A 22,597-nucleotide genomic window follows, 5' to 3' on the forward strand; every position below is an offset into this window, starting at 1 on the left:
TGGTGATGCAGAACAGAGCAGTGGCACAAGGCAATCACAGCAGGCAGACACATAGTATAAGAGCTCAGCACAGATATGCATGGATACATAACACAGGGGCATTACAGTGTGAAGTACCTGTACATACAAGGCTTTTTATTTTTTTGGCAGCAACAGAGCCAGTGGCAACAGCAGATGAACCAGCACAAATGGCAGTCCGATATCTTGCGTCGCAGCTACTGGATGTAACTGATGTAACAGTGATCACATTAATGAACATACCCACATGTCCAAAATATAAAAAATAAAAAAAACTTGTCAGTGCATAGAATCAGAACAGCACAGAGGCATGACAGCGTGTTATACAGGTGTGAATGGGACACACATTTTTTTCCAAGCAGAGTGTCACTGTGCTGTAGAAGAGTTGTGGCAGGGTGGGTGGACCGGTGTTGGTAGAAAGCCTCCACACTGCGGCAAAGTCCCGGTCCTTGTGGAGGGGAAAGTCAATGTCTTTTTAAAAAAAAACACACACACAACACTGCAAACAACTATATACACCTGCCCCAGCAAGAGTGCGAAATCAGTCCGGGGCTCGATTGCATGTGAAACAGGAAAAAGCCAGAATTACATGGGAAACGCTAAAAAGTCACTTTTAATAGTTTTGTCCATTACAGCCAAACTAAGTGAGAGAGCCACACCAAACCACTCTATAATGTACAAGTCGCCGCTGTGAAGCTTCCTGAGGTCGAAACTGGCAGATAGGTGCTTCCAGAAGAGAATGGCAGCTTGTGTGAAAAAGCTTGTTTTCTCAGCCTGAGAAGCTCATTCAGCACACTTAGTTGGAAAAACACCAAAGTCCCACAGAATTGCATGTGAAAAAGGAAAAAGCCAGAATTACATGGGAAAAGCAAAAAAGTCAATTTTAATATTTTTGTTCATTACAGCCAAACTAAGTGAGAGAGCCACACCAAACCACTTATGCATCACTTTAATTATGCCACTGTGAAGCTTTGCAAGTCCAGAATGAATTATTCTGTGGTCAAGTGTGCCCTCTTTTGTTGAAAAAGCATAACTGCATTTGGAACACAGAAAACCACTCTATAATGTACAAGTCACCGCTGTGAAGCTTCCTTAGGTGGAAACTGGCAGATAGGTGCTTCTGGAAGAGAATGGCAGCTTGTGTGAAAAAGCTTGTTTTTTCAGCCTGGCACACTCATGTGGAAAAACACCAAAGTCCCACAGAATTGCATGTGAAACAGGAAAAAGCAAGAATTACATGGTAAACGCAAAAAAGTCACTTTTAATAGTTTTGTTCATTACAGCCAAACTAAGTGAGAGAGCCACACCAAACCACTCTATAATGTACAAGTCGCACGCTGTGAAGCTTCCTGAGGTGGAAACTGGCAGATAGGTGCTTCTGGAAGAGAACGGCAGCTTGTGTGAAAAAGCTTGTTTTCTCAGCCTGAGAAGCTCATTCGGCACACTTAGGTGGAAAAACACCAAAGTCCCACAGAATTGCATGTGAAACAGGAAAAAGCCAGAATTACATGTGAAACGCAAAAAAGTCACTTTTAATAGTTTTGTCCATTACAGCTGAACTAAGTGAGAGAGCCACACCAAACCACTTATGCATCACTTTAATTATGCCACTGTGAAGCTTTGCAAGTCCAGAATGAATTATTCTGTGGTCAAGTGTGCCCTCTTTTGTCGAAAAAGCATAACTGCATTTGGAACACAGAAAACCACTCTATAATGTACAAGTCACCGCTGTGAAGCTCCCTTAGGTGGAAACTGGCAGATAGGTGCTTCTGGAAGAGAATGGCAGCTTGTGTGAAAAAGCTTGTTTTTTCAGCCTGGCACACTCATGTGGAAAAACACCAAAGTCCCACAGAATTGCATGTGAAAAAGGAAAAAGCCAGAATTACATGGGATACGCTAAAAAGTCACTTTTAATATTTTTGTCCATTACACCCAAACTAAGTGAGAGAGCCACACCAAACCACTCTATAATGTACAAGTCGCCGCTGTGAAGCTTCCTGAGGTGGAAACTGGCAGATAGGTGCTTCTGGAAGAGAATGGCAGCTTAAATGAAAAAGCTTCTTTTCTCAGCTGTTGTTCGACGTCATCCCGAGCACATGGTTACTTATCATATGGCGAATTAAAGGCACCTGCACGCATTTAAAGCAAGGAGACCTGTTTTGTTAAATGTGCATTAATATTTGTATCGTTTTGGCCTCCTGAATGGCTCCAGGTTTAAAAAGTCAAGTTAAAAAGTATTTAAATAGACATGACAAGGTTTTAATCAATTCAATATTTATTAGGAATGGTCAAAATGTATAATAGATAAGCTGGGAAAGTGCAATGTAGCAGCAGCATTACACACAGTAACAACACACAGACATATCAAAAAAATCAACATAGAATGCAATATAAAAAATGGATAAATAACCAGTATAATTGCAGTGCAAACTAAAAATAAAAAATATAAGGTGCAGTGAACAGATGAAACATATAAGGTGCTTGGATAATAGTACAGTAAATATTAAAAAAAAAAAACTTTTAATGTCTTTTTAAACTCTTCTCAGCCAGCCACAGCTCCACAGTCTTCCCTTCATAGAAAGCACAGAAGTGCTCTCCCCCATATTGGCTGTGGCCAAAGTCTTTCTGCTGTGGCTGGCCACAGAGTTGGCAGATCCGCAGTTTGTGGGGCTTCCTCACTTTCCCACCTGGTTTCTCTGGTTTCTCATGCCTCTGTTTGAGGTTCCAGGCTGTTGTTCTGGGGAGCTTCTGTAGCTCACCAGGGCCAAGCTGTTCCCTGATCTACTCTTGCACTGTGCGTCCTCCAGGGCCCTCTTCCACAGCACAAAAGTATTGGCCCTTGAGGTAAGTGTGGCCACCATCCACCGTGCATGCTTGGCCACGGATGTTGCAGGGGTCACCAGGTTTGTGCTGTGGCTTTCCCCTGGTACTTTGGAGGACTTTTTTGTCTTTTGCTGCTTTAATTTTGCGCCTGTACACAGTGCAACGGGTGGGCTTGCTGGTCCCCGCCACTGGCTCTGCTGCCTGAAGCCGTCAAGGAGAGGAGCTGGAGGAGGAGAAGGAGGAGGATGTGCAGTCGTAGTCCACTTAAATACAAATACAATACAGAACTCTGTTAGTCAAGGTACATAGAAACACAGATGCAGTTTAACAAAGTATATTTCTAACAAACCTAATGAAGTGACGTGTTTGGTTTTCCGCGTTGCTTTTCTGCCTTCCATTCTGTCCAACTAAACCCTCAGCACCCCCTGTTGTTTTACAGTGTCCATTTGAGGCCCATTCTCACCTAGTCTCTAGGTAAACCTTTGAACCTGACCCTGGGTTGACCCCTTGACCCTAGTTTTAAGTGAGGAGAGGGAATGATGTATTGTGTGACTGTTACCTGTGGGAATTTAGTGATATCAGGCACCTAGTCTAGATACCTAGTCTTCCCTATATTTATTTAATTTCTTAAAGACCGAAAGAAGCAGGAGAAAGCATTGGTTTAAAAAAGAAAAGTTTATTTAAAACAAAAACAATTAAGACAGCAATATACAACTATATAGATATATATAGGAATTTCCCCATTGTGGGACAAATAAAGGAATATCTTATATAAGACAACTATATACACAATATTTATTTAGCAAACATAATTGACAAACTAAATACACTATATACACAATATTTACAAATCCCTCCCTCCCAAACACACACACACACACACACACACACACACACACACACACACACACACACACACACACACACACACACACACAAAGCGTTCGTTCAGAGAGGGGGAGCCGCCTCATCACTCACTCACACACACACACACACACACAAAGTGAAGTGTTCGCTCAGGCAGGGGGGCTGCTCCATCACGCCCCTTCACCTCTGCCAGCCACTGCTCCACAGTTCTCCCTTTCCCCTCGGCCCGGGAGCAGAAGGTCTCCTTCTTGTAGCGGCTGTGGCCAAACGCCCGCGTCTTCGGTTGCAGTTAAAGTGGGAGACCTTCTTTGCTGGTTTTAAGTGTTCTCCCAGCTCCCGGCACAACGCTCTTTCTCCTCCTGGAGCTTGCGCCTCCAGGCGGTGTTCCTTGGCACTGGTGGAGCAGTGGCAGCTGTGGCTGTGGAGGGGATGTCACCGGCCTCGCGCTGACGCTGGTGGACAGGACGGCGTCCGCGCTGGAGGCTTGTGGGGTGGCTGATGAGGAGGAGGAGGAGGCAGTGGAGGAGCTGGCGACGATGAGGTCCAGGACCAGAAGCGTCCGTGGGCAGGCGGTGCTGGAGGGGCTGGTCTGGCTGCTCAGGCTGCTGCAGCACAGTCGGTGGGGCAGGCAGGGGCTCCGCTGCAGTCTGGGGAGTGCTGGGCCCCAGGACTGCAATGGCGATGGTGTCCCTCATCATGGCCTTGCTCCTCTGGTTGTGCCTTAAAAAACAGAATGTAACAAATGCACATTAGTAATCATGACATCACACACACACACTCACACAGTGCCACTTCAAATCAGATGTGAGAGAAAGGATCAGGTCTTACCATTGCGTCAGGGTCCGCCGATTGACATCATATAGCTGGATGCGGGTGCTCGTCATGAGGGCTGCACAACTATAAACATTCTCGCGAATTGTTAGATAGTCCCTCATGACGGCACCCCAGCGAGGAATCCAGACCCCGGCAATCTTCCTGCCCTCGCTGCAGTGGAGGATGCTGAGGTCCAGCAGGACAGCCTCCACAAGCCTCGACACATCGGGAGACTGCGCCGCTCCCGCCCCCCTTGCCCAGGACCGCACTACATAGACAGAGAGAGAGAGAGGAGAGAGAGAGAGAGAGAGAGAGTGAGTCAGTGAGTTAATTAGTGACTGACAGGACAGGACAAGAACCAAAAAAAGCTTGGAAATTTATTGTGACTGCTTACCGCTTCACACTATCCACACCCCTGGCATGTGAGCGTGCCGCTGGGTGGTCCGGAATCGGCCTTGGACAAGCCGGCCCTGGTGACGGGGGGGGAATTTGACCGCTGCCTTGTCCCAATCACTCAACTTCAGCCAGAGAGCGGTGATCTCTCTGGCTTGCCTGGGAGTGACGTAGCGGCGGTGGCGCAGTTCCACGAGGGCCTGGGCCAGGGCCACGACGTGCTGGTAGCTGCCTCCACCTGGCCCGATAACATCCTCCTCCTCCTCCTCCTCCTCCTCCTCCTCAGCCTGCTGCACCTCCATTTGGTCCACGCGGGTGAGGTTTGAGGACTGAAGGAGAGCGCTGTGGTGTTCGAGGAGACGAATCTCCTCTGGTTCCTCCTCCTCGAACTCTTCATCACTGCCCCCCCCCGGCTTCGTCCTCATCAGTCCCTCCTGGAGCGTCAGGATCATCCAGGTCCTTCTGCAGCACAGCGCCCGTCTGGGAGAACAGGTACTCCACCCCAATGAGTTCCCCTGTGGGCACACAGAGACACAGATGTTAAATGACAGACACCTAAGACAGGTGTTAAACGTTACCGTTACCTCAGACAGATTTATGACTTACCTGTGTACTCCCTGGGCATGGTGTACGTGTCGACCAGCGTGAGCCCAAGAAGCTCTTGGGTCAGCTGGTCGAAGCTGTGCTGCAGCTGGGCACTGTAGCAACGCAGCGCCGACCTCTGGCTTCCCTCGATTCTCGTTCCACCGCACCAGGCCCTCCAGCAGGTACACCTGGAAGTGTACATCACTTGCAGATTGTCCTAAGCAGAAACAAAGCAACACAGTTAGTGTGAGGACAAATAAACACACAAATACATAATTGAGTCTGTGTTGTAAACCACACATGTACTTACCTGGGATGAAGCGGCACAGGTGCAGGTGGAACGATTCCAGGGAAGTGGAGCCTCGGCCGCACCGGTAGACGGGGAGCCTCACCCCGCCTTTGGTGAGCTCTCCCGTCTTGGTGTAGAGGTCCACTCCCGCAGGGTCCTGGATGCAGTCGAGGTGTCGGCGCTGCGTGCTCCAGATCTCCTCCATTCGGGCGCGGTCGATCAAAGGGACGCCCATGCTGTCCGTCACGTGCCAGAAGGTGTCCAGCACCTCTTGGACCAGCCGCTCCGTCTCCACTGCACCCCTGGTGCGGCGCCGGCAGTGACGGGCGAGCTCCTTGGCGGACAGCTTGACCTCCTGGGCGTCCCTCCCCTCCTCGGACTGCTTGGCTCCTCTCAGGCGGGACACGTCTTCGGCGTCCCACTCAAAAATGGCGAAGGAGAGCCTCGCCATGAAGAGGCCGTAGAGCTGGTGGCTGTCGGTGGTCACCCCTCTGGCGAAACGCCGCATGAGGTGCCACACGTCGAGCCTGACGACCAGCTCGTGCCACTCGTGGAACAGCTTGGACGTTTGACACTGTCCCACGGTGGCACAGCAGTCCCGGTCCACGTACAGGACCCTTGGAGGGGCCTTCCCGGCTTCGCGGTACCATGCCATGTCGACAAGTCCGCCCCCCCTCAGCTGCGGTGAGGACGGACATGAGCACCTGCCCGTACTCATTGCCGACGTTGGTGACCCAGGCGGCCGTCCCGGCAGCACCGCCCGCAAGCTTTTTGGTGATCTGTGTGACACAGCAACACAACAACATTCAGACACATGACAAAACAAACATTACACTGGGTACACGGCACGCTGTGGTGGATAACAAAACCTACCTTCTTGGTGGAGTCCATCTTCAAAAGATCACCAAAGATGGAAGTGACTCTGGCTCTCGTCTCGTCGAGCCTCGTCAAGGCGTCCCTGACGTAGACGTTGATGAGCCAGAGCACTGTGGGCACCGGGTGCATGGTTGGGAGCGACGACGCCGCCAGCGGCGCAGCGCCCGGTACCCGAAGCTTGCGGAGCACGGAAAGGTACAGCATCGACCGCGCCATCCACTCTCTGGTGTGCTGCTCCACCAGAGAGGCACGGAGGCGAGACGCACTGTTGCCCAAAGTGCGCTCCTTCATGAGCCCGATCACAGCTCTGTCACAGGACAACCTGGGAGGGGAAAGAGGTGATCAGAGGTTACTGGAGAAAACCACAGAAATACATTACTGTTGCTGTTACTGTTTACATTACTTACTTGTACGTGAGAACTGCTGGAAACTGCTCACGATGGGCCATGTCCAGCTGTCCCAAGATGTCCTGCGACCATCCCGGCATCTTCTTGTGACAGGAGCTGCATTCCAGGTACTCCGTGCCCATGAAGTACCAGCAGCTCCTGTCCAAGACCCTCCTCACCGTCTTGTAGAGGCCAGCTCCCGCAAGCTTGCCCCCACAGGCGACGATGGGGCAGCGGAGGTGGTACGCCCACATCCTGTAGGGCACCCACAGGAAAAAGGGACTCTGGAAAAAGGGGTGGGCTGTGGCGGGTGGCTGGGTGTAGAGGGGCCGGGCACCTGGTGGGTGCCACCACAGGCGGAGTTCAGATGTGAGGACACCCTGCCCGTTGGGTGCCCTCCTGAACAGTGCCCGGCCCACCCAGTCGTGCTGCTCTTCGGGGAGCGTCAGCCTCCAGCCACGTGGTAGCAGCTGAAACACACAGCAGTGTCAGACCGTTAGTGTACTGAACACAGACACACACACACTACAACACAATATGTCATCACTGAGCATACCTGTGCGCCGGGGCCTGACCTCTCCCCACAGGTGTTGTCCTGAAGGGGACGTTCCGGTGGCTGGGAGAGAGAGAAGGGGGGCACGGCTGATGGGGCATCCCTGCACGGGTCGACCTCCATGGCGGCAGCGAGCAGGTCAGCATCCGAGGGTCCATCCTGGGGACCAACAGCGTCCAGGGGTGGTTGTGGTGGTTGTGCTGCCAGGGCTGCCTTCTCTGCATCCCGGGCCTGCACATATTTTTTTAAGTCCACCAACCTGGACGCTTTGGCTGTGGGTGCCGCCTGCCTCACAAACTGTACATAGCTAAAAAAGAGAACAGAAATGCAATGGGTAAAAAAGTCACGCACACACACAGACATACACACACAGACACAGATACACACACAGACACACACAGATACACACACAGATACACACACAGACACACACACACACACACACACACACACACACACAGACACACACAGACACACACACACACACACACAAACAAACAAACAAACAACTTACCTTGCCCGCTCACGGTCCGTCGACTCGTACAGGGTCTTGTAGGTCAGGTCACTATGAACACCGAACCCCACCAGCGTGTCGTCCACGCCCCTCATGGTCTGGGGACTGCCCTCGAGCATCCTACGCCTGTCGATGGCTGCCACCATCGGCGGGAACAGCCTGGCGTAGGAGACGAGGGCGTCTTTGTGCACCATGAGGGCATTCTGCTGACTAGTGCCCCCTTTGTCTCTCTCTCCCTCGTGGGACACACAGATGGTGACTGCGTATCCCACGTCATTCTCCAGCAGCCACCGGAACGTCTGACCACGGTACTGGCCGAGCTGCAGCTCGCTCTCGGCCAGCACCTGATGGTGATCGGTGGGGTTACCTCCCTTCTGCACCACCCTGTCTCTTGCCTCAGAGCGCACCAGCTCAGGGGTCTTAACCACCACCAGGGCAGTGGCAGAGGCAGAGGCCCCCTCTGGCGGCGGCTCAAGGCCAGCGCCTCCTGAGAGGCCCGCAGGGTCAGGTCAAGGTTTGCCTCAAAGCGGAAAATAGGCTGCATTTTCTAGAAAGACAAGAAATAAGATTTAAGTCAGTAATCTGCTACACATGCACTGTTTACATCCTACTGACAGTCTATTACTGTACTCAATGATACTGTGCCCATTCATTAACATACATTCAACATCAGGCGTCCTGTTTACACATTTAAACCATATTTACACTTTGAATTTTGACTTCAAACTGTAGTAACTACATCTACAGGGTCAAAGGAAGATAATCAGGTAGTCTGTTTAAAGATTAAATACATTGTGAGAGATCGCCAGCCCTCAGAAAAGTAGTAACTAAAATGACCTCATTCACCTCCTTGTTTTTAGCTAGCAAAATCACGGCTGGTCTGTTTACACATTTAAACCATATTTACACTTCAAATTTTGACTCCACCTCGTTGTACCAGCATACCAAGGGTCTTAAGAAGTGAGCCAAGTTGTCTCATCACGTTTTTAAAGCGTTTCCAGAGATCGTCAGCTCATCACAGCAGTGGCTAAATGCTCATTCATTTCCAACGCTTAGCATGCTAATAGCGATTTATATGCTAACGCATCTAAAGCACAGTTAAACTTTAAATATCAACTCCACACAATAGCAGTACAATATCCTAGGTCTCAACAAGTAAACCCAGTATGGGAATATTATTTTAAACACATTTCACCGATCGGTAATGACATCGGCGGCAGTCCTAACTTACGCTAACGTTACACTGGCTCGCTGTTTCACTGCTAACTGATTACTGTATAATATATAAGCTGCCTTTTCAATGTAGCACATAATTTTACAAACAATAAAGTTTGTCTAACCATATAATATTGTGTGAATGTCCGTCCGTCCGCTCACTCAAACGCCGCTCAGTCCGAATGAATGAATGACACTGACCGTGGCTGTGGCTTTGGGGGTGGGCGGGACATGCGGCGAGCTGTCGAATCACAGCACAGCACCCAAATGGAACAGACCAATGGGGTTGACCTGGCCTTCACCCATTGGCCTGTTCCATTTGAGCATGAGCCAATGATAGCCTCTGAAATCGGTAGGTGGGGACATTTATGTGGAACACAGGTACAGAGACGAAGGCTGTCCCAGAGGCGCTCCCCAGCGTTCTTCTCTGTTTTGGTCGGCACCCGCGCATGCGCACTAGAGCGCAAAAGACGCGCGGTCGACGTGCGGAACGGCACTCCCGCTCGCCGGTTCGAATCCCGACGGAGGCAAACTGCGAAACGCGTGCATAGCGTCGAAATGTCTTCTCTAAATATAAAAAAATGATTAAAACATGCTTGGAACCGTTGTATAGAGTCTATAAATGATAATGAATTTGCATATTTCCAAGGCCAGGCAATGCAATAATAAATGGATTTTTCATTTACAGTACGGTTTATCTCCTGTGTCTTCATTTTATTGAGAATATGTATCATCAGTGTTTATTGAGAATATGTATCATCAGTGTTTATTGCTTTAAATTTGATATAGGACAAGAGAACAATGATACCAGTATAAAATGATGACAATTTATTTGAAATATGAAGTCAGATGTCCAGGATACAGGACAGTGCAGCATATCAGTGTGGAAAGGGCTTTACAAATAAAATACAATTCTCAGTAAAAAAGGGTAAATAAATTATTTATGTATAAATTAAAGTTACATGCTGTGTATGATTTGTTTCCACTTTTTCTTCAGTGAAATAAATATCAATTAAATATATTGTTGTTGTGTTCTGCATCTTCACAACAACAACATCAAACACAGCAGAAGTACAGAGCAAAATAGATTATTTAAACTACAATCCAATAATAATAATAATAATAATAATAATAATAATAAATGGTGATGCAGAACAGAGCAGTGGCACAAGGCAATCACAGCAGGCAGACACATAGTATAAGAGCTCAGCACAGATATGCATGGATACATAACACAGGGGCATTACAGTGTGAAGTACCTGTACATACAAGGCTTTTTTTTTTTTGGCAGCAACAGAGCCAGTGGCAACAGCAGATGAACCAGCACAAATGGCAGTCCGATATCTTGCGTCGCAGCTACTGGATGTAACTGATGTAACAGTGATCACATTAATGAACATACCCACATGTCCAAAATATAAAAAATAAAAAGAATAAAAAACTTGTCAGTGCATAGAATCAGAACAGCACAGAGGCATGACAGCGTGTTATACAGGTGTGAATGGGACACACATTTTTTTCCAAGCAGAGTGTCACTGTGCTGTAGAAGAGTTGTGGCAGGGTGGGTGGACCGGTGTTGGTAGAAAGCCTCCACACTGCGGCAAAGTCCCGGTCCTTGTGGAGGGGAAAGTCAATGTCTTTTAAAAAAAAACACACACACAACACTGCAAACAACTATATACACCTGCCCCAGCAAGAGTGCGAAATCAGTCCGGGGCTCGATTGCATGTGAAACAGGAAAAAGCCAGAATTACATGGGAAACGCTAAAAAGTCACTTTTAATAGTTTTGTCCATTACAGCCAAACTAAGTGAGAGAGCCACACCAAACCACTCTATAATGTACAAGTCGCCGCTGTGAAGCTTCCTGAGGTCGAAACTGGCAGATAGGTGCTTCCAGAAGAGAATGGCAGCTTGTGTGAAAAAGCTTGTTTTCTCAGCCTGAGAAGCTCATTCAGCACACTTAGTTGGAAAAACACCAAAGTCCCACAGAATTGCATGTGAAAAAGGAAAAAGCCAGAATTACATGGGAAAAGCAAAAAAGTCAATTTTAATATTTTTGTTCATTACAGCCAAACTAAGTGAGAGAGCCACACCAAACCACTTATGCATCACTTTAATTATGCCACTGTGAAGCTTTGCAAGTCCAGAATGAATTATTCTGTGGTCAAGTGTGCCCTCTTTTGTTGAAAAAGCATAACTGCATTTGGAACACAGAAAACCACTCTATAATGTACAAGTCACCGCTGTGAAGCTTCCTTAGGTGGAAACTGGCAGATAGGTGCTTCTGGAAGAGAATGGCAGCTTGTGTGAAAAAGCTTGTTTTTTCAGCCTGGCACACTCATGTGGAAAAACACCAAAGTCCCACAGAATTGCATGTGAAACAGGAAAAAGCAAGAATTACATGGTAAACGCAAAAAAGTCACTTTTAATAGTTTTGTTCATTACAGCCAAACTAAGTGAGAGAGCCACACCAAACCACTCTATAATGTACAAGTCGACGCTGTGAAGCTTCCTGAGGTGGAAACTGGCAGATAGGTGCTTCTGGAAGAGAACGGCAGCTTGTGTGAAAAAGCTTGTTTTCTCAGCCTGAGAAGCTCATTCGGCACACTTAGGTGGAAAAACACCAAAGTCCCACAGAATTGCATGTGAAACAGGAAAAAGCCAGAATTACATGTGAAACGCAAAAAAGTCACTTTTAATAGTTTTGTCCATTACAGCTGAACTAAGTGAGAGAGCCACACCAAACCACTTATGCATCACTTTAATTATGCCACTGTGAAGCTTTGCAAGTCCAGAATGAATTATTCTGTGGTCAAGTGTGCCCTCTTTTGTCGAAAAAGCATAACTGCATTTGGAACACAGAAAACCACTCTATAATGTACAAGTCACCGCTGTGAAGCTCCCTTAGGTGGAAACTGGCAGATAGGTGCTTCTGGAAGAGAATGGCAGCTTGTGTGAAAAAGCTTGTTTTTTCAGCCTGGCACACTCATGTGGAAAAACACCAAAGTCCCACAGAATTGCATGTGAAAAAGGAAAAAGCCAGAATTACATGGGATACGCTAAAAAGTCACTTTTAATATTTTTGTCCATTACACCCAAACTAAGTGAGAGAGCCACACCAAACCACTCTATAATGTACAAGTCGCCGCTGTGAAGCTTCCTGAGGTGGAAACTGGCAGATAGGTGCTTCTGGAAGAGAATGGCAGCTTAAATGAAAAAGCTTCTTTTCTCAGCTGTTGTTCGACGTCATCCCGAGCACATGGTTACTTATCATATGGCGAATTAAAGGCACCTGCACGCATTTAAAGCAAGGAGACCTGTTTTGTTAAATGTGCATTAATATTTGTATCGTTTTGGCCTCCTGAATGGCTCCAGGTTTAAAAAGTCAAGTTAAAAAGTATTTAAATAGACATGACAAGGTTTTAATCAATTCAATATTTATTAGGAATGGTCAAAATGTATAATAGATAAGCTGGGAAAGTGCAATGTAGCAGCAGCATTACACACAGTAACAACACACAGACATATCAAAAAAATCAACATAGAATGCAATATAAAAAATGGATAAATAACCAGTATAATTGCAGTGCAAACTAAAAATAAAAAATATAAGGTGCAGTGAACAGATGAAACATATAAGGTGCTTGGATAATAGTACAGTAAATATTAAAAAAAAAAAACTTTTAATGTCTTTTTAAACTCTTCTCAGCCAGCCACAGCTCCACAGTCTTCCCTTCATAGAAAGCACAGAAGTGCTCTCCCCCATATTGGCTGTGGCCAAAGTCTTTCTGCTGTGGCTGGCCACAGAGTTGGCAGATCCGCAGTTTGTGGGGCTTCCTCACTTTCCCACCTGGTTTCTCTGGTTTCTCATGCCTCTGTTTGAGGTTCCAGGCTGTTGTTCTGGGGAGCTTCTGTAGCTCACCAGGGCCAAGCTGTTCCCTGATCTACTCTTGCACTGTGCGTCTTCCAGGGCCCTCTTCCACAGCACAAAAGTATTGGCCCTTGAGGTAAGTGTGGCCACCATCCACCGTGCATGCTTGGCCACGGATGTTGCAGGGGTCACCAGGTTTGTGCTGTGGCTTTCCCCTGGTACTTTGGAGGACTTTTTTGTCTTTTGCTGCTTTAATTTTGCGCCTGTACACAGTGCAACGGGTGGGCTTGCTGGTCCCCGCCACTGGCTCTGCTGCCTGAAGCCGTCAAGGAGAGGAGCTGGAGGAGGAGAAGGAGGAGGATGTGCAGTCGTAGTCCACTTAAATACAAATACAATACAGAACTCTGTTAGTCAAGGTACATAGAAACACAGATGCAGTTTAACAAAGTATATTTCTAACAAACCTAATGAAGTGACGTGTTTGGTTTTCCGCGTTGCTTTTCTGCCTTCCATTCTGTCCAACTAAACCCTCAGCACCCCCTGTTGTTTTACAGTGTCCATTTGAGGCCCATTCTCACCTAGTCTCTAGGTAAACCTTTGAACCTGACCCTGGGTTGACCCCTTGACCCTAGTTTTAAGTGAGGAGAGGGAATGATGTATTGTGTGACTGTTACCTGTGGGAATTTAGTGATATCAGGCACCTAGTCTAGATACCTAGTCTTCCCTATATTTATTTAATTTCTTAAAGACCGAAAGAAGCAGGAGAAAGCATTGGTTTAAAAAAGAAAAGTTTATTTAAAACAAAAACAATTAAGACAGCAATATACAACTATATAGATATATATAGGAATTTCCCCATTGTGGGACAAATAAAGGAATATCTTATATAAGACAACTATATACACAATATTTATTTAGCAAACATAATTGACAAACTAAATACACTATATACACAATATTTACAAATCCCTCCCTCCCAACACACACACACACACACACACACACACACACACACACACACACACACACACACACACACACACACACACAAAGCGTTCGTTCAGAGAGGGGGAGCCGCCTCATCACTCACTCACACACACACACACACACACAAAGTGAAGTGTTCGCTCAGGCAGGGGGGGCTGCTCCATCACGCCCCTTCACCTCTGCCAGCCACTGCTCCACAGTTCTCCCTTTCCCCTCGGCCCGGGAGCAGAAGGTCTCCTTCTTGTAGCGGCTGTGGCCAAACGCCCGCGTCTTCGGTTGGCCACTGCGCCTGCAGTTAAAGTGGGAGACCTTCTTTGCTGGTTTTAAGTGTTCTCTGGCAGATAGGTGCTTCCAGAAGAGAATGGCAGCTTGTGTGAAAAAGCTTGTTTTCTCAGCCTGAGAAGCTCATTCAGCACACTTAGTTGGAAAAACACCAAAGTCCCACAGAATTGCATGTGAAAAAGGAAAAAGCCAGAATTACATGGGAAAAGCAAAAAAGTCAATTTTAATATTTTTGTTCATTACAGCCAAACTAAGTGAGAGAGCCACACCAAACCACTTATGCATCACTTTAATTATGCCACTGTGAAGCTTTGCAAGTCCAGAATGAATTATTCTGTGGTCAAGTGTGCCCTCTTTTGTTGAAAAAGCATAACTGCATTTGGAACACAGAAAACCACTCTATAATGTACAAGTCACCGCTGTGAAGCTTCCTTAGGTGGAAACTGGCAGATAGGTGCTTCTGGAAGAGAATGGCAGCTTGTGTGAAAAAGCTTGTTTTTTCAGCCTGGCACACTCATGTGGAAAAACACCAAAGTCCCACAGAATTGCATGTGAAACAGGAAAAAGCAAGAATTACATGGTAAACGCAAAAAAGTCACTTTTAATAGTTTTGTTCATTACAGCCAAACTAAGTGAGAGAGCCACACCAAACCACTCTATAATGTACAAGTCGACGCTGTGAAGCTTCCTGAGGTGGAAACTGGCAGATAGGTGCTTCTGGAAGAGAACGGCAGCTTGTGTGAAAAAGCTTGTTTTCTCAGCCTGAGAAGCTCATTCGGCACACTTAGGTGGAAAAACACCAAAGTCCCACAGAATTGCATGTGAAACAGGAAAAAGCCAGAATTACATGTGAAACGCAAAAAAGTCACTTTTAATAGTTTTGTCCATTACAGCTGAACTAAGTGAGAGAGCCACACCAAACCACTTATGCATCACTTTAATTATGCCACTGTGAAGCTTTGCAAGTCCAGAATGAATTATTCTGTGGTCAAGTGTGCCCTCTTTTGTCGAAAAAGCATAACTGCATTTGGAACACAGAAAACCACTCTATAATGTACAAGTCACCGCTGTGAAGCTCCCTTAGGTGGAAACTGGCAGATAGGTGCTTCTGGAAGAGAATGGCAGCTTGTGTGAAAAAGCTTGTTTTTTCAGCCTGGCACACTCATGTGGAAAAACACCAAAGTCCCACAGAATTGCATGTGAAAAAGGAAAAAGCCAGAATTACATGGGATACGCTAAAAAGTCACTTTTAATATTTTTGTCCATTACACCCAAACTAAGTGAGAGAGCCACACCAAACCACTCTATAATGTACAAGTCGCCGCTGTGAAGCTTCCTGAGGTGGAAACTGGCAGATAGGTGCTTCTGGAAGAGAATGGCAGCTTAAATGAAAAAGCTTCTTTTCTCAGCTGTTGTTCGACGTCATCCCGAGCACATGGTTACTTATCATATGGCGAATTAAAGGCACCTGCACGCATTTAAAGCAAGGAGACCTGTTTTGTTAAATGTGCATTAATATTTGTATCGTTTTGGCCTCCTGAATGGCTCCAGGTTTAAAAAGTCAAGTTAAAAAGTATTTAAATAGACATGACAAGGTTTTAATCAATTCAATATTTATTAGGAATGGTCAAAATGTATAATAGATAAGCTGGGAAAGTGCAATGTAGCAGCAGCATTACACACAGTAACAACACACAGACATATCAAAAAAATCAACATAGAATGCAATATAAAAAATGGATAAATAACCAGTATAATTGCAGTGCAAACTAAAAATAAAAAATATAAGGTGCAGTGAACAGATGAAACATATAAGGTGCTTGGATAATAGTACAGTAAATAGCCACAGCTCCACAGTCTTCCCTTCATAGAAAGCACAGAAGTGCTCTCCCCCATATTGGCTGTGGCCAAAGTCTTTCTGCTGTGGCTGGCCACAGAGTTGGCAGATCCGCAGTTTGTGGGGCTTCCTCACTTTCCCACCTGGTTTCTCTGGTTTCTCATGCCTCTGTTTGAGGTTCCAGGCTGTTGTTCTGGGGAGCTTCTGTAGCTCACCAGGGCCAAGCTGTTCCCTGATCTACTCTTGCACTGTGCGTCCTCCAGGGCCCTCTTCCACAGCACAAAAGTATTGGCCCTTGAGGTAAGTGTGGCCACCATCCACCGTGCATGCTTGGCCACGGATGTTGCAGGGGTCACCAGGTTTGTGCTGTGGCTTTCCCCTGGTACTTTGGAGGACTTTTTTGTCTTTTGCTGCTTTAATTTTGCGCCTGTACACAGTGCAACGGGTGGGCTTGCTGGTCCCCGCCACTGGCTCTGCTGCCTGAAGCCGTCAAGGAGAGGAGCTGGAGGAGGAGAAGGAGGAGGATGTGCAGTCGTAGTCCACTTAAATACAAATACAATACAGAACTCTGTTAGTCAAGGTACATAGAAACACAGATGCAGTTTAACAAAGTATATTTCTAACAAACCTAATGAAGTGACGTGTTTGGTTTTCCGCGTTGCTTTTCTGCCTTCCATTCTGTCCAACTAAACCCTCAGCACCCCCTGTTGTTTTACAGTGTCCATTTGAGGCCCATTCTCACCTAGTCTCTAGGTAAACCTTTGAACCTGACCCTGGGTTGACCCCTTGACCCTAGTTTTAAGTGAGGAGAGGGAATGATGTATTGTGTGACTGTTACCTGTGGGAATTTAGTGATATCAGGCACCTAGTCTAGATACCTAGTCTTCCCTATATTTATTTAATTTCTTAAAGACCGAAAGAAGCAGGAGAAAGCATTGGTTTAAAAAAGAAAAGTTTATTTAAAACAAAAACAATTAAGACAGCAATATACAACTATATAGATATATATTGGAATTTCCCCATTGTGGGACAAATAAAGGAATATCTTATATAAGACAACTATATACACAATATTTATTTAGCAAACATAATTGACAAACTAAATACACTATATACACAATATTTACAAATCCCTCCCTCCCACACACACACACACACACACACACACACACACACACACACACACACACACACACACACACACACACAAAGCGTTCGTTCAGAGAGGGGGAGCCGCCTCATCACTCACTCACACACACACACACACACACAAAGTGAAGTGTTCGCTCAGGCAGGGGGGGCTGCTCCATCACGCCCCTTCACCTCTGCCAGCCACTGCTCCACAGTTCTCCCTTTCCCCTCGGCCCGGGAGCAGAAGGTCTCCTTCTTGTAGCGGCTGTGGCCAAACGCCCGCGTCTTCGGTTGGCCACTGCGCCTGCAGTTAAAGTGGGAGACCTTCTTTGCTGGTTTTAAGTGTTCTCCCAGCTCCCGGCACAACGCTCTTTCTCCTCCTGGAGCTTGCGCCTCCAGGCGGTGTTCCTTGGCACTGGTGGAGCAGTGGCAGCTGTGGCTGTGGAGGGGATGTCACCGGCCTCCGCGCTGACGCTGGTGGACAGGACGGCGTCCGCGCTGGAGGCTTGTGGGGTGGCTGATGAGGAGGAGGAGGAGGCAGTGGAGGAGCTGGCGACGATGAGGTCCAGGACCAGAAGCGTCCGTGGGCAGGCGGTGCTGGAGGGGCTGGTCTGGCTGCTCAGGCTGCTGCAGCACAGTCGGTGGGGCAGGCAGGGGCTCCGCTGCAGTCTGGGGAGTGCTGGGCCCCAGGACTGCAATGGCGATGGTGTCCCTCATCATGGCCTTGCTCCTCTGGTTGTGCCTTAAAAAACAGAATGTAACAAATGCACATTAGTAATCATGACATCACACACACACACTCACACAGTGCCACTTCAAATCAGATGTGAGAGAAAGGATCAGGTCTTACCATTGCGTCAGGGTCCGCCGATTGACATCATATAGCTGGATGCGGGTGCTCGTCATGAGGGCTGCACAACTATAAACATTCTCGCGAATTGTTAGATAGTCCCTCATGACGGCACCCCAGCGAGGAATCCAGACCCCGGCAATCTTCCTGCCCTCGCTGCAGTGGAGGATGCTGAGGTCCAGCAGGACAGCCTCCACAAGCCTCGACACATCGGGAGACTGCGCCGCTCCCGCCCCCTTGCCCAGGACCGCACTACATAGACAGAGAGAGAGAGAGGAGAGAGAGAGAGAGAGAGAGAGTGAGTCAGTGAGTTAATTAGTGACTGACAGGACAGGACAAGAACCAAAAAAAGCTTGGAAATTTATTGTGACTGCTTACCGCTTCACACTATCCACACCCCTGGCATGTGAGCGTGCCGCTGGGTGGTCCGGAATCGGCCTTGGACAAGCCGGCCCTGGTGACGGGGGGGGGGAATTTGACCGCTGCCTTGTCCCAATCACTCAACTTCAGCCAGAGAGCGGTGATCTCTCTGGCTTGCCTGGGAGTGACGTAGCGGCGGTGGCGCAGTTCCACGAGGGCCTGGGCCAGGGCCACGACGTGCTGGTAGCTGCCTCCACCTGGCCCGATAACATCCTCCTCCTCCTCCTCCTCCTCCTCCTCCTCCTCCTCCTCCTCAGCCTGCTGCACCTCCATTTGGTCCACGCGGGTGAGGTTTGAGGACTGAAGGAGAGCGCTGTGGTGTTCGAGGAGACGAATCTCCTCTGGTTCCTCCTCCTCGAACTCTTCATCACTGCCCCCCGGCTTCGTCCTCATCAGTCCCTCCTGGAGCGTCAGGATCATCCAGGTCCTTCTGCAGCACAGCGCCCGTCTGGGAGAACAGGTACTCCACCCCAATGAGTTCCCCTGTGGGCACACAGAGACACAGATGTTAAATGACAGACACCTAAGACAGGTGTTAAACGTTACCGTTACCTCAGACAGATTTATGACTTACCTGTGTACTCCCTGGGCATGGTGTACGTGTCGACCAGCGTGAGCCCAAGAAGCTCTTGGGTCAGCTGGTCGAAGCTGTGCTGCAGCTGGGCACTGTAGCAACGCAGCGCCGACCTCTGGCTTCCCTCGATTCTCGTTCCACCGCACCAGGCCCTCCAGCAGGTACACCTGGAAGTGTACATCACTTGCAGATTGTCCTAAGCAGAAACAAAGCAACACAGTTAGTGTGAGGACAAATAAACACACAAATACATAATTGAGTCTGTGTTGTAAACCACACATGTACTTACCTGGGATGAAGCGGCACAGGTGCAGGTGGAACGATTCCAGGGAAGTGGAGCCTCGGCCGCACCGGTAGACGGGGAGCCTCACCCCGCCTTTGGTGAGCTCTCCCGTCTTGGTGTAGAGGTCCACTCCCGCAGGGTCCTGGATGCAGTCGAGGTGTCGGCGCTGCGTGCTCCAGATCTCCTCCATTCGGGCGCGGTCGATCAAAGGGACGCCCATGCTGTCCGTCACGTGCCAGAAGGTGTCCAGCACCTCTTGGACCAGCCGCTCCGTCTCCACTGCACCCCTGGTGCGGCGCCGGCAGTGACGGGCGAGCTCCTTGGCGGACAGCTTGACCTCCTGGGCGTCCCTCCCCTCCTCGGACTGCTTGGCTCCTCTCAGGCGGGACACGTCTTCGGCGTCCCACTCAAAAATGGCGAAGGAGAGCCTCGCCATGAAGAGGCCGTAGAGCTGGTGGCTGTCGGTGGTCACCCCTCTGGCGAAACGCCGCATGAGGTGCCACACGTCGAGCCTGACGACCAGCTCGTGCCACTCGTGGAACAGCTTGGACGTTTGACACTGTCCCACGGTGGCACAGCAGTCCCGGTCCACGTACAGGACCCTTGGAGGGGCCTTCCCGGCTTCGCGGTACCATGCCATGTCGACAAGTCCGCCCCCCTCAGCTGCGGTGAGGACGGACATGAGCACCTGCCCGTACTCATTGCCGACGTTGGTGACCCAGGCGGCCGTCCCGGCAGCACCGCCCGCAAGCTTTTTGGTGATCTGTGTGACACAGCAACACAACAACATTCAGACACATGACAAAACAAACATTACACTGGGTACACGGCACGCTGTGGTGGATAACAAAACCTACCTTCTTGGTGGAGTCCATCTTCAAAAGATCACCAAAGATGGAAGTGACTCTGGCTCTCGTCTCGTCGAGCCTCGTCAAGGCGTCCCTGACGTAGACGTTGATGAGCCAGAGCACTGTGGGCACCGGGTGCATGGTTGGGAGCGACGACGCCGCCAGCGGCGCAGCGCCCGGTACCCGAAGCTTGCGGAGCACGGAAAGGTACAGCATCGACCGCGCCATCCACTCTCTGGTGTGCTGCTCCACCAGAGAGGCACGGAGGCGAGACGCACTGTTGCCCAAAGTGCGCTCCTTCATGAGCCCGATCACAGCTCTGTCACAGGACAACCTGGGAGGGGAAAGAGGTGATCAGAGGTTACTGGAGAAAACCACAGAAATACATTACTGTTGCTGTTACTGTTTACATTACTTACTTGTACGTGAGAACTGCTGGAAACTGCTCACGATGGGCCATGTCCAGCTGTCCCAAGATGTCCTGCGACCATCCCGGCATCTTCTTGTGACAGGAGCTGCATTCCAGGTACTCCGTGCCCATGAAGTACCAGCAGCTCCTGTCCAAGACCCTCCTCACCGTCTTGTAGAGGCCAGCTCCCGCAAGCTTGCCCCCACAGGCGACGATGGGGCAGCGGAGGTGGTACGCCCACATCCTGTAGGGCACCCACAGGAAAAAGGGACTCTGGAAAAAGGGGTGGGCTGTGGCGGGTGGCTGGGTGTAGAGGGGCCGGGCACCTGGTGGGTGCCACCACAGGCGGAGTTCAGATGTGAGGACACCCTGCCCGTTGGGTGCCCTCCTGAACAGTGCCCGGCCCACCCAGTCGTGCTGCTCTTCGGGAGCGTCAGCCTCCAGCCACGTGGTAGCAGCTGAAACACACAGCAGTGTCAGACCGTTAGTGTACTGAACACAGACACACACACACTACAACACAATATGTCATCACTGAGCATACCTGTGCGCCGGGGCCTGACCTCTCCCCACAGGTGTTGTCCTGAAGGGGACGTTCCGGTGGCTGGGAGAGAGAGAAGGGGGGCACGGCTGATGGGGCATCCCTGCACGGGTCGACCTCCATGGCGGCAGCGAGCAGGTCAGCATCCGAGGGTCCATCCTGGGGACCAACAGCGTCCAGGGGTGGCTGTGGTGGTTGTGCTGCCAGGGCTGCCTTCTCTGCATCCCGGGCCTGCACATATTTTTTAAGTCCACCAACCTGGATGCTTTGGCTGTGGGTGCCGCCTGCCTCACAAACTGTACATAGCTAAAAAAGAGAACAGAAATGCAATGGGTAAAAAAGTCACGCACACACACAGACATACACACACAGACACAGACACACAGATACACACACAGACACACACAGACACACACACACACACAAACAAACAAACAACTTACCTTGCCCGCTCACGGTCCGTCGACTCGTACAGGGTCTTGTAGGTCAGGTCACTATGAACACCGAACCCCACCAGCGTGTCGTCCACGCCCCTCATGGTCTGGGGACTGCCCTCGAGCATCCTACGCCTGTCGATGGCTGCCACCATCGGCGGGAACAGCCTGATGGTGATCGGTGGGGTTACCTCCCTTCTGCACCACCCTGTCTCTTGCCTCAGAGCGCACCAGCTCAGGGGGTCTTAACCACCACCAGGGCAGTGGCAGAGGCAGAGGCCCCCTCTGGCGGCGGCTCAAGGCCAGCGCCTCCTGAGAGGCCCGCAGGGTCAGGTCAAGGTTTGCCTCAAAGCGGAAAATAGGCTGCATTTTCTAGAAAGACAAGAAATAAGATTTAAGTCAGTAATCTGCTACACATGCACTGTTTACATCCTACTGACAGTCTATTACTGTACTCAATGATACTGTGCCCATTCATTAACATACATTCAACATCAGGCGTCCTGTTTACACATTTAAACCATATTTACACTTTGAATTTTGACTTCAAACTGTAGTAACTACATCTACAGGGTCTAAGGAAGATAATCAGGTAGTCTGTTTAAAGATTAAATACATTGTGAGAGATCGCCAGCCCTCAGAAAAGTAGTAACTAAAATGACCTCATTCACCTCCTTGTTTTTAGCTAGCAAAATCACGGCTGGTCTGTTTACACATTTAAACCATATTTACACTTCAAATTTTGACTCCACCTCGTTGTACCAGCATACCAAGGGTCTTAAGAAGTGAGCCAAGTT

The 22,597-nt window shown here is 48.9% G+C and overlaps 1 protein-coding gene across 1 annotated transcript; it reads right to left on the reverse strand.

The window, feature by feature from the left end:
- Window positions 1–5,051: 5,051 nt before the first annotated feature.
- On the reverse strand, window positions 5,052–21,239 carry LOC127360839 (uncharacterized). The gene is made up of 5 exons (XM_051395261.1): window positions 20,836–21,239; window positions 20,426–20,750; window positions 19,575–20,331; window positions 5,521–5,716; window positions 5,052–5,429 (listed from the first exon to the last, which is right to left on the reverse strand). Exons 1-5 carry the CDS (start codon window positions 21,066–21,068, stop codon window positions 5,363–5,365), a joined length of 1,578 nt encoding a protein of 525 aa, XP_051251221.1. The 5' UTR covers window positions 21,069–21,239; the 3' UTR covers window positions 5,052–5,362.
- Window positions 21,240–22,597: the final 1,358 nt, after the last annotated feature.

The sequence above is a fragment of the Dicentrarchus labrax genome, unplaced genomic scaffold (genome assembly GCF_905237075.1).
Source record: "Dicentrarchus labrax unplaced genomic scaffold, dlabrax2021, whole genome shotgun sequence".
NCBI classification, from domain to species: Eukaryota; Metazoa; Chordata; class Actinopteri; family Moronidae; genus Dicentrarchus; species Dicentrarchus labrax.

Bases quoted from the DNA above. Each gene is read 5' to 3' on its own strand.
- LOC127360839 (XM_051395261.1), bottom strand. From the start codon at position 21,068: ATGTGGGCGTACCACCTCCGCTGCCCCATCGTCGCCTGTGGGGGCAAG. The intron at 20,332-20,425 runs GTAGGTTTTGTT...TGTGTCACACAG, and splicing joins AGATGGACTCCACCAAGAAG to ATCACCAAAAAGCTTGCGGG. The intron at 5,717-19,574 runs GTAAGTACATGT...GTTTCTGCTTAG, and splicing joins CCTGTGCCGCTTCATCCCAG to GACAATCTGCAAGTGATGTA.